This window comes from Marmota flaviventris, chromosome 7 (genome assembly GCF_047511675.1).
Source record: "Marmota flaviventris isolate mMarFla1 chromosome 7, mMarFla1.hap1, whole genome shotgun sequence".
Lineage (NCBI taxonomy): Eukaryota > Metazoa > Chordata > Mammalia > Rodentia > Sciuridae > Marmota > Marmota flaviventris.
Window position 1 is genome coordinate 96,429,571 of NC_092504.1, and position 12,105 is coordinate 96,441,675.

Genomic DNA, 12,105 nt, shown 5'->3' on the forward strand with positions numbered 1-12,105 from the left:
AAAACAAATTGTGTCACATTAGATTGGATAGAGAGAAAGGATGGGAGAGGAGGGGAGGAGTAGGGAGGATAGGAAGGGCAGCAGAATAGAATAGACAATATGATTGATGTATGTACATTCCATGTATGTATTATATGTCAAAATACATTCTACTGTCTTGTATGACTAAAAAAATAAATAAAAATTTTAAAAAAGAAGTAACCAAAAAATATTATATTCTCTATGTATAATCTGCCAAAATACATTCTACTGTCATGTATAACTAAAAATAACAGATAAAACAATTTAAAAAAGATTGTTACTCTTTGGAAGTCAAAAGATGGTATCATTCAAGCCATTATATAAATTTTCCAGTCTAAGTGGTACGCTTCTTAGAATAATTTTATCAACTTTAGTAAATTATTAGAAAGCAGTGTTACAACATGGAATTTAGGACTAAAGGAAAGAGCTAGAACAAAATGGCTAGTAAAGAACAGATAAGGGTGTATGGGCTGTGTGGCAGCTCCCTGCCGAACACGATCCAGGGTGTGAAGTGTACTTCCTTCCATTAGACGAAAAATGAGCTTTTAACTTCATCTTCATAAAACCTGTGAAAATGCAGCTCTATCATCTCTGTACATGCTGAACACATCTCCACGTGCCAAATATATCTAGCAATTTCTGTTTACTGTGTCTATAAACAAAGTCAGTGCTAAGAGCTAACACTTCCAAGTACCTTCAGGCTATGAAATGAAACAGAAAACACACCTTATCTCATGACATCTGAGACACTACCTTTCATTGACATTCCACATATTGATTTTTTTCAGATTCAAAGAGGAAAGTTTTAACTCTAATTTAAATTTGAGAACTGATACTAATGACATATATTCACTGTTATGAACTGAAGTAGTTTGATGGGACTAGGAACATAAACATTTATTATTCAACTAACATTCTATGCTATTCTATACTTTTATAACACACATATGTATACAGACCAGGATATTACATGGAAATCAATGCCTTCCATAGATTTTTTTCAAATCTTAAGACATCTGTGCATTTTAATCTGTAACATAGTAGTGACTGTCCAGAGATAAGACCAATAATGTCCAGGATTAAACAATCAATATAAATGATAACTACAACAATTTTATATGAAGCAAGTCTTTTGACAGAACACTGAGAGTTTCATTCTACATATTTCAATTTGAGACAATAATTATGAAGTTGTGATATTGCCAACTCCAGCTGTTACAGAAAATCAGTTTCTTTATATAGTTTAAGAATTGCTATTAAAAAGAAATACATAACATGGATTACAATTTATTGCCTTCTTTCCATGCCTCTGGCCGCACACATTTGAAATTTAGAGAAATAAACAATTTGAAAACGCACATTTATGGAGGCTCCATCCCTCAAATTTAGATGTTATAATTATTAAATTTCTTTAGATTAATAAGTTGATTGTCTTTCTTTGGAACTTATCTCCCTCCTTATATATACTTTTACATTTATACTCTGTATAAATAAACATTTCTATATACATATATACATATGTACATAAATATGTGTTATAGATTATATATATATGTATGCATGTGTGTGTGCATATATATGTACACATATATATGGAGAAAGAGAGGAGAAGAGAGATTATATATCAAGAGAATATATCAATAGTACATTAAAGTTATTAAGTAGTAAAATGTCAATATCAAAACATTTAGTAAAACATTCCCTGCCCAGAGAGTGCCCATTGTATTATTTTATCTGGCAAGATTAGTTTAGTTAGCTTAAAGATAGTGTTAAATTTCAAATTTGCACTTCTATTCTTCATTATTCTCAGATATTATGTAAGATCAGAACCACGTACTGACCCTGCCTATAATCCTAAAAAGTCACACCATTGATGTAAATCAGGTACAGTTGAAGAGCAAATACTAAGCTCTTCACAACCAAAACATTAGTTCCAAATCCATGTCCTACTAACTGGATTATCAGAGTAGACATTGTTTATTGTACTTAATTTAAATATACTAGTCTGTTGACTGGCAAAATAAATGTAAATGTTAATGCAACTACTTTAGCATAGTTTACTTTTTTCTAATTGTTTCAAGTGCATCTACTAATATATCATCAACAACAATTTCTCTACCAATCACCACTGTAGTAACAACAAACTCAACGTTATCAACAACTACTGATATATTATTCCATAAAACAACTCCTAAAGGTAAGATTAACTCTTAGTGGAATTTAGTTAATATTAGAATATTTATAATTTAACCAAAAAAATAATTTAGGATCTAATATCTGATTGTTACAAATATCTATGCTGTTTCACTATTTTGAAGTTATTGTGTTATTTTGGCTTTCTTAATGAATCCTAAGATCATAGTGGACTTCTCTGCTGACATTCTTTTAGATCATTCCTGTGTGAGAATGGTCCTTTTGTGAATGTTACAAACAAAATTTTGCTTTTAGAAAAGAAAAAAAATATCTAAGCCATAAAATTATTTTTCTAATATTTCAGTTCTCCACTTATGCAGCATAGCCAATAAGATGGAACTTTATTAATAACAGATCAATTTTGTGGGTTGTACCGTGCTGATAATAGATTTAATTTGTAGGTCTCAGTAGCAATGTCATAATCATTTTTACTGTACTTAGTGACAACAGCTATCCCAAATTTTTGGCTAGATTAAAGGAGATTACAATATCATCCATAAAAATTTGTAAAGCAATCAGACGCATTCAATAAATAACCCAAGGCGTTGTCAAACCAAATGAATACTGTATTGTCCACCCTGCCATGAACAAAAAAAAAAAATGAGGTATATTCAGGTTCAGTAATAAATGAAGGGAAAAAAAGTAGAATTGTTAGTTGATTGCTTAGAGGCAAAAACTCCTGTGAGAATAGTAAGGTCACAGAAAGACTAAAAATATCAAATGCCCTGAATAAATGAAATTCCTGTCTCTGTTTTCCTCACCTCTTTATTACCTCTTATTTTTTTTTTATTCTAAGGCTAAACTCAAATCTATGCAGACCAATGAAGGCTAGTTCACTGAGCTGAATAGGGTGGTGATTCTCAGATGTAAAGTATGTCATGATCAAAGTCCACTATTTCTGCAATGTTTGATTCTAAGATGAAAACCAAACCTCCTAGAACTTTTCTACAAGGCAGGAGAAAATATTGCACAATAGGGGTGACATGGGGATTTTGTTACCAGAAAATCATACAACATCTATTTCCAATCAAGGGAAACTCCAAATGACACAATTACAAAGCCATGCCCTGCAGGTCCCAAGCCAACTCCTGCACACTGCGTTTTTTAATTTATTTTTTAAATACACAACAACAGTGGAATGCATTACAATCCTTATTACACATATACAGCACAATTTTTCATATCTCTGTATATAAAGTATGTTCACGCCAAATTATAAAAATTTTCTAGTCCTGTTCCTGGTTTTCAAGCACAGGCATTCTAGCACTTTTACAAAATATAACTGTTTGCTTGTTTTCTTCTGTGAGTTGCCAGCTGAGTCCATGGCATAAAATTGGCCCTAATTTGGTAAAAATATATTATTTTGCCACTAATAATATCCCCCATAAGTAATAGTTCAAAGAAGGTGAATACTGTTGTTGCATGCAGATTCCAAAATCTGAAGTTCCACAATTTTTATACTTGGAACTTGTGCTTTCTAATTGGTGGATTCCTAGCCCTGACTGTGAGGCTCAGTAGTGAATATTAACATCCAAATAATAACACAAACCTTGAATATTATGTTAAAAAGACCATGCAAGGGCAGAGATGGTAGTTCAATGAAGCAGTTCAGGCAGAATGGTAATTTGTGATACCAGAACTCAAAACTATCACTAATTGCCGACAACATGATTCTATTCTTAGAGGACCCAAAAAATTACACCAGAAAACTTCTAGAACTAATAAATGAATTCAGCAAAGTAGCAGGAATGCATCTTGACTTGCTGACTTGGAAGTGTTATCTCATATCTTTTCATGTCAGGGCATGGGTGAGAACATTCTTCTCACAACTTTCCCATTGGTGATTTCTGTACTGGATGCTGAAACACTCTTCTATGAAGCAATTGATAAGAGCACTTGAACTTATCTGTACAACACACACACACACACACACACACACATATTCACTCACTCATAATTCCTTTATTTTTTTTGATACATTCTATGATTTTTACTACCCAGTTGACAGAAATTACACTTCAGTTTGTAATCTTCAAAGGTTCTTAAGATGAACTTTAAATTATTCACATTCAGTTGCAAAATCTTAATAGATCAGAAAAATTTTACTTTTATTAATTTTTATTTAAAAATGTTTAAATATACTAAACATCTCAAATTAATATCTTTGTAGGTTTTACCACATTTGCTTCAGTTTTATTTTTCTTTCTCCTTTCTTCCTTCTTTATTTATTCTTTCCACTCTTTAATTTGACTACTAAAGTATTTGGAAGGGAATCCAGACTTCTTGCCATAGTTTCTTTAACACACTACATATGAATCTCAAAAAAAAAAAATATGAACAATTTGATCCCAAGTGACAATGCCATTATCAATCCCCCAAATTAACAATTATACTTTAGATCACCTAATACCCATTTAGAGAAGTTTTAATGGTTATAATCTGGTAACATGAATTTTTTTTGCACCAGTGAAAAAGAGCTGAAGGGAGGAAAGTAGCTCCATCCTGGGATCACTAGTGAGACCAGCTGAGAGAATGAGGAGGCAGGGAAAGGAAGCAGGAGAGGGCAGCTAGGGTCCACAACTGGTTGCACCCAGTATGAGAAACAAAGTCTGGCCTGGTGGTTGGGCTGAGTGGAGCCATCAGACAGCACGGGGAGAGGGGAAACGTGGTGCTTAGAAGAGGACAGGGGACCAACACTGGAGAAGGAAGCCAGAAAGGAACAGTTTGGGTCTGGACTGCTTGATCACTGACTGTGAATTAAGGGTATAGGTGAGTTGAACTATATATAGTGGATGTAGCCCATGCTCTTAAACGTTGTGCAATTAATACACAGTAATGAAGAATTTTCCTTAAATTTTCATGTTCTAAGCAATGTGTCAGTATATTTGGCTTCCAATTTCAGGTTGATAAAGGGTTTAAATTTCAAGGAGTTTTATACATTTTCCTATCTTTCAAAATAACCATTTTAAAAACACATAATAATACCCCAAAGTTGTACCTATGGTAAAGCATTTCCTTATTCTCCTTCCTCATGGCCAACATGGTCCTCTTAGCTACAACAAATTATTTCCAAAAAAAAAAAAGGAAGAAAAAATATATATATAAGTATATATTATATATATATTTATATATGATATATATGCCATATATATATTTATGTATATAAATATAAATAAATATAAATATATATAAATATAAATAAATATATATATATGTATATATATATATATATATATATATATATATATATATATAAATAAACATGCCAAAGCTGTTTTATTTTCATTTTTTAAGCTTCTCAATCAGATTTTCTTTCTTTAAAATTAAAAGTACTAATAGTACTTATGTTTATCTACAGCACATAAATATTCTTTCTCTGGCCAATGACAAAAAAAATCTACCATCAGAAAAGTTAAAAAAAAAAAAGTGAAACTTAGAGGAGAATTTTTCTTGTAGCCACACAGTCACAGTGACATGACTGATTGATAGAGCTCTGCCTGGAGCAGGTTTTGCTTTCAGAGACAATCCAATTACAGAGCTGGGACCTGACTTCTTCCTAGATGTGTATGGAGTACAATGCATATTTTATGCAAAGATCAAATGGCCAGAGTTAAAAAACAGAATTTGGCAGATACTGCATATCACCACCGTAAAGTGAACTCCTAGTGTACAAAAACAGGTTTGAAATTTTGTGCCTAAACTGTGACTGTTAGATTGATTTAAAAACATTTAGTATTCAAATATATTTAACAAGTTGAATGATATTGCAGGAATAAAAATTTCTCAGCACTGATGATAAAAATTTCTGATTCTAAATGGGCACTCAAATTTAAGGTCACTAGAGAAGTAATTTGGGGCCATCTATTTTACATAAAGTGTTGGGTGTGGTGATGTTTAAGTGGCATTTCCTCTGTGTAGAAAAGAAATACATCAAACACTAAGGAACAGACTTAAAAAGCATTTTTCTTGTATGAATAGTTGGGATTACAATGGGTTTGTTTTTAAAAAGCATTTTTTAAAAATAGTTGGGATTACAATGGGTTTGGGGACCTCATTTTCCCCCCATATTCTTTCTCCTTTTATCCATTCTTTCTATTGTTACGGTGTTATTTGAAAATGAACTACTTGAGATATTTTTATACATGATTCTCTGCTTTCTCCTCTTCACAGAATTTTAAAGTGGTAAAGATGACATTTTACTGTAAGTTTATCTTTACAAAATATAAATGTTTACAAATTCGATATTTTATTGAAGTACTTGTGACCTGAGCTGAATTTAACCCAGCTCTCAAAGGTTATTTTGGGAAATGCTATAAATGTTAGTTTACAAAACAAGTTTACAAGTAGATTTATGAGATTCTAATGACTTAATCTAAACACTATTGACTTAAAATAACATAATGTCCCTAAAAATATATGGTTATAGTACTTGCTCAATATTTATATTAACTTCAGTCTATTTCTCTGATTAACTTCCTGAAAGTACTTAATCATTACTTTGAACATAAAGTTAAAAGAAATCACTTATCTTTAGTGTTTTAGGAAGCTTTTTTGTGGCTGTGACCAAAAGACCTGACAGGAACAATTTTAGAGGAGGAAAAGTTGATTTAAGGGCTCATGGGTTCAGAGGTCTCAGTCCATAGATGGCCGACTCCATTCCTGGGGCCTGAAGTAAGGCAGAACATCATGGAGGAAGTGTTTGGCAGAGGAAAGCAGCTAGGATCATGGTAACAGGAAGTTGAAAGAGAGCTCTGCTCAGCCAGGACAAAAATATAAACCCTAAGGCATAACCCCAGGGACCTATATCCTTCAGTCAAACCCTACCCGTCTATGGTTACTGCAAAATTAATCCTTACCAAGAAATAATTCACTGATTAGGTTAAACCTCTTACAACCCAATCATTTTGTCTCTGAATCTCTTGCATTGTCTTACACAATGAGCTTTTGGGGGATACCTGATCTAAACCATAACAATTAAGTTACTGTAACATTTTACTTACAATAATAATCTGCATTATACATCAGAATTTTAACAGATGTAGCACATAGGGAGAATTTCACTATAACATATATGTAAAATGTTTACTTATATTCATAAATTAGCAATAACTAAGATAGTTTCACTGTTCTCACCAAACACATACAAAAAAAGCTAAGCATATGAAGTGATATATATGTTAGTTAGCTTTATTGTGGTAATAATTTTACAGAGCATGTATACATATAAAACATCACATTATACATTTTAAATATGTATGATTTTTATTTCTTAATTGTACCTCAATAAAGCTGGAAAAGTAACTTGTGTTTATATTATAAATATTGTTACACTGATTATATATAATGATCAGCAACATAATCACAGGATCCCTGTTGACACAGTTTATTTATATTCATTATTATCATTATGTGTGTCCTACTGTATTAGTAAAAGACAATAGAAAGGTAATTTTTTAAATTTGATTCTTCCTGCTGTTGGTACCAGAAAACCCAAGAGTAGGGATGAAATGAAAACAAAGGCCAGCTGTGGCTAACTTTATTAACATAGTTACACCTTATTTTGAAGATGCTGGCATCACATGAATAGGCCATGCAAAATCTCAAACATAGCTTTTAGGAATAAGGTTTCCTTTGTTGGTTTCTTTTCTTAAACTATAACCACATAAGATTCTAAGATTTTTAGAAGGTCCTAAATACTTAGGTGCTCTCCACTTTCCAATATAATTCACAAATCTGCCTGTGATTTCCATTTCTCAAATAATCTGTACTCCCTAATAACCACAAGAACAGAGGAGTGAACAGTAGACCAAGCCTCCCCGACCTGCCTCAAAGTTTGTCCACAGCAATCCTCCACAATTTGTATCTTCCTTGGTATCCTCTAGTCAATTTACCTTTGAAACTCCCTGCTGGACTAGGATTTCAAAGCATTAGATTAACTGTGCAGTACTTATATTCTTCCTCCAAATATGGCATTGATAAATATAAGAACCAGGATTGTAGCTGTTATGGTGAATATGGAACCATTGCTCTAACTACAAAAGGGCATTAAGGAAGAAGAGACTGTTACTACAGTGTGTATCACACTGAGGAGTTAACTACTTAAGGCAAGTCTGCATTTTTGCCGACACTCATGTCCTCAGTGTACCCCTTTATTTGAAATAACATTACTAAATGCTAGGAATTATTTTGATATTATTTAGATTTAAAAGATAGCAAGAGGGCTGGGGTTGTGGCTCCGTAGAGCTCATGTGAGGCACTGGGTTTGATCCTCAGCACCATGTAAAAATAAATAAATAAAATAAAGGTATAAAAAAAGATACTAAGAGTTGAATACCATACCCCCAAGAGTCTAGGAGGGGGCCTAGCACAGAACAGGTATTCAAAGAACATCATGAACAAATTAATTACAGGAGCTTACAACTTACTTTATACCTATGCTCATTTGGAATTTTCATTAACATAACTAAATTAACAAAATGGAATGTAATTCTGAAAAACAAATCATAATATTCCCAGATTCTGTTGGCCAGTTCATTTTTTTTTCCCCACAGAGAGAAACAAAATGATTTTAAATTACTAGATTTTATAGTTCTTGCAATATATTTTCATATATTTAGTGATACCAAAGAAAAAACCTGTCATGGAAATTTGCTGTTTGGATCTGTCATGCAAGGTGTGTGTGTGTGTGTGTGTGTGTGTGTATGTAAAATCAGACCTCTCAAGCATTCAATACTTAACAATCCTCTTTGGACAAAAGGAGATGGAAAATGGAAAAATTAAAGGTAGACAAAGGCTTACCCTATTCCAGTTTACCTCCAAATTTGATTTACTTTTACTTATGGCTTGACAGGTGAAATGAGATTGTGATTAATAATAATGTCATCTACCTTATCAAACTAGGAGCAATCAACAATGAATTATTAAATACATCTCTGGTGCCAGCAACTGTTGCTTCATCAACATCAGTTAAAAATGAAGGTGAGTAATGATTAATTTTTCCACCATTTATTTATATATATTCATATATATAATATATATATATATTATATATATACACACACACATAAATATATATAATTCACATAACTGTCACCTTTTCAAAGTATAAATTTCAATGGATTCTAGTATACTGACAAGAGTGTGCTGTCTTCAAATCTATGAGCACGGAATGGCTTTTCATTTCTCTAAGTCTTTCTTTCAATGATATTTGTAGTTCTTGGCATAAAAGATTTGAACTTCTTTTGTTCAACTTATTCCTTATATTTTAGTCAGTGATTTGCTTGTGTAAATTATTTTGCTTAATTTTAATTTTGGATTTTCCTTAACTACTCTATACAAATAGGTAATTCTTATAAATTAATGTGTTTTGATACTTTGTTGAACTTATTTGTTTCCAGTTTGTGTCAGGGGATGTGCCTGTGCACATGTGTATTCCTTAGGATTTTCTATATGATACAATATGATGTCATCTGGTAATATTATGTAGTTTTATTTCTTTCCAGTAGAGGTACTTTTTATTTTATTTAATTGCCTACTTGTGCTGACTGGAACCTACAATTTGATATTGAATAGAAATACTTAAAGCAGGTATCTTTGTCTTTTTCCTAATTTTAAGGGAAAGAAAGTTGTCAGCATTACACCAATAAATATGGTGGTGGTTAAGGGTTTTTCATAGATATCCTTTATCAGGATGAGGAAGTTATCTCCAATTACTAGTTTATTTAGTGTTTTATCATGAAAACGTATTAGTTTTTTTAAATGCCTTTTCTAGGTATATTGAGGTTTCAGTGTATTGAAATTATAAGGTGATTTTGATTCTATATTTTGTTAACATGGCATATAACATTGCTTTTTGTATGTTGAACCAACCTTGCATTCCTCATAGTGATCATAGTATATAATTCTTTTCACATGATGCTAGATTGGTATCATTTTCTTAAAGATTTTTTGTGTTCTATATTCACAACAGATATGAATTTTCTTTTCTTTGTAATTTTCTTGTGATTCTTTGGTTTTGATAGCAGGGTAATACCAGCCTCCTAGAATGAATAGGAAGGTATTCCCTCCTCTACCAAGTTTCGAAAGAGTTTGTGATTTTCTTCATCTTACTTTATGTATGGATGGGCAAGGTTACCATTTTAGAATACTCACTATTAAATCAGGTTACTACTGTCCAAGTTTTTTAATCAGCATAAACAGTTCTACATAAAATCTTATTTTAAATGCCAATATTTCAAACAAAAGTTGAACTGCTTTGGGCAATGAAGTGTAGAAGTGGGAGTATTTGAAGTGGCAAGGTGGACTTCTAACCATTTTTCTCTTTTTCTACCAAAGGTAGCTCTTAAAACTTCCCCACTTAACCTAGGATAAACAGGGCTTCAAAAATACAATTAAAATTATCAAAATAAAATATATTTAAATTCTACTCAGAGTAAAATAAGAAATGAATGTGCATTATACAACTAGAAAACAAAGCACTCTTTTTCAACCACCACCTGACCTGAGTGTAAACTCATTGGTAACCAATGAGAAACTACACTTTTCAAAAGAAACATTGCAGAAGTTTTACAGGTCCCCAGAAGCACTACTGGTTATCCCTATTTAAGAACTTGTGGGTAAATAGGATCAAGGTACCTGAGAAGTAAGGGGGAAAAAAAACCTTTAATATTTGATCTGACTCTAAGAAACACTATTAAAATAGACTTTAAGGAAGAGATAAGTCAACACCTATGTGGGGATGAAGTCTTTAAGGAAGAGCAGAGGGATTTTTGAAAATATCTCACATTCTAAATCCCTCTGAGGCTGCCAAACTATTCCAACTCATTTGATTTCTGGGGTTTATAAACGGGGGGCCACTCTATGCAGGTATAACTTTATTCCTGGCCTGAGATCTGTCCCAAAGTTCTGTAAGAACCTACACTGCTAAACAGAGTTAGAAACTGGATAAATCTGTTTTAAATCTAATTGCACAATCAGCCTAGCCCTAAACAATAGAAGGTTCTTAGAGATCTGCTCCATGAGGTACTAGCATCTTTTGGGTCTTCCAAGAGTGAAAACCATTGCTACACCTGCAGTTCAGGGGTCCTTAATGACTCCCTTATCCAACATCTAAGTAATATAAAAATAAAAAGGAAATACAAAACTTACATAGAAATAAAGCTCTTTCTCCTTTTTTTTCTCTCCAATTAAAGGTTCAAATCCTACCCACCTTACATTCTTCTACTACTATTCTTTTTTTTTCTTTTCAGAATCCTTGGGACTCCATTATAGCATGGTTCCTCTTCCCTAGAAGCAACATACTGGAAGAAATGACATTTAAGTTCTTTTTAGATGGTTAGGGCATTGCTTTGCATTGCTTTGCATCATCCCACACCCCCTTTGGACTTAACATTGAAATTTATTTACAATCTGGAATATTTCAACCCAAGGAGAAAGATCATAAGAATCTGAGCAAAATCCTCAAGTCTTTGCCAATGCTTAGAAGCATCTTCTTGGGGCCATTGGTATGGGCATTTAGGCTCCTTGCAGTCTTACTATGAGGGGCTCTTTAATATTACACCAGAAATTACTGAAATGAAACAAGACATTGATTATGTTTATTCCACCTTTTCATGAGTACAGAATTTATATGGAGCACTCTCTGTAAACTGTCTTTGAAAATAGAGGTATTGAGGTATTGGGTCTGCATTAGAACAAGATATATTCCATGCTTGTATAATGATGTCTAAATAGACTCTGCTGTCATACAAAACCAAAAGGAACCAAATTTTAAAAAGAAAATAAAGATACTTGGGCAATTGTTTTAAAAAATACTACTTAGTACTTGCCCAATATCATATATCTTAAACAATTAGCTGTCCTAAATAACAAAATCCATTAAATTTTTAAATT

General features: G+C 32.4%; 1 protein-coding gene across 3 annotated transcripts in view; it reads left to right on the top strand.

Annotated features, from left to right (window-relative positions):
* Positions 1-12,105, top strand: part of Emcn (endomucin) — a 106,292-nt gene that overhangs the window by 33,567 nt on the left and 60,620 nt on the right. For 2 of the 3 annotated variants that reach the window (XM_071614507.1, XM_071614509.1), the window contains exon 2: positions 9,115-9,192. The exons of the other annotated variant lie outside the window; for it this stretch is intronic. In XM_071614507.1, the coding sequence (XP_071470608.1) occupies positions 9,115-9,192 (78 nt within the window). The remainder of the gene's footprint in view (positions 1-9,114; positions 9,193-12,105) is intronic. 3 annotated transcript variants of the gene reach the window in all.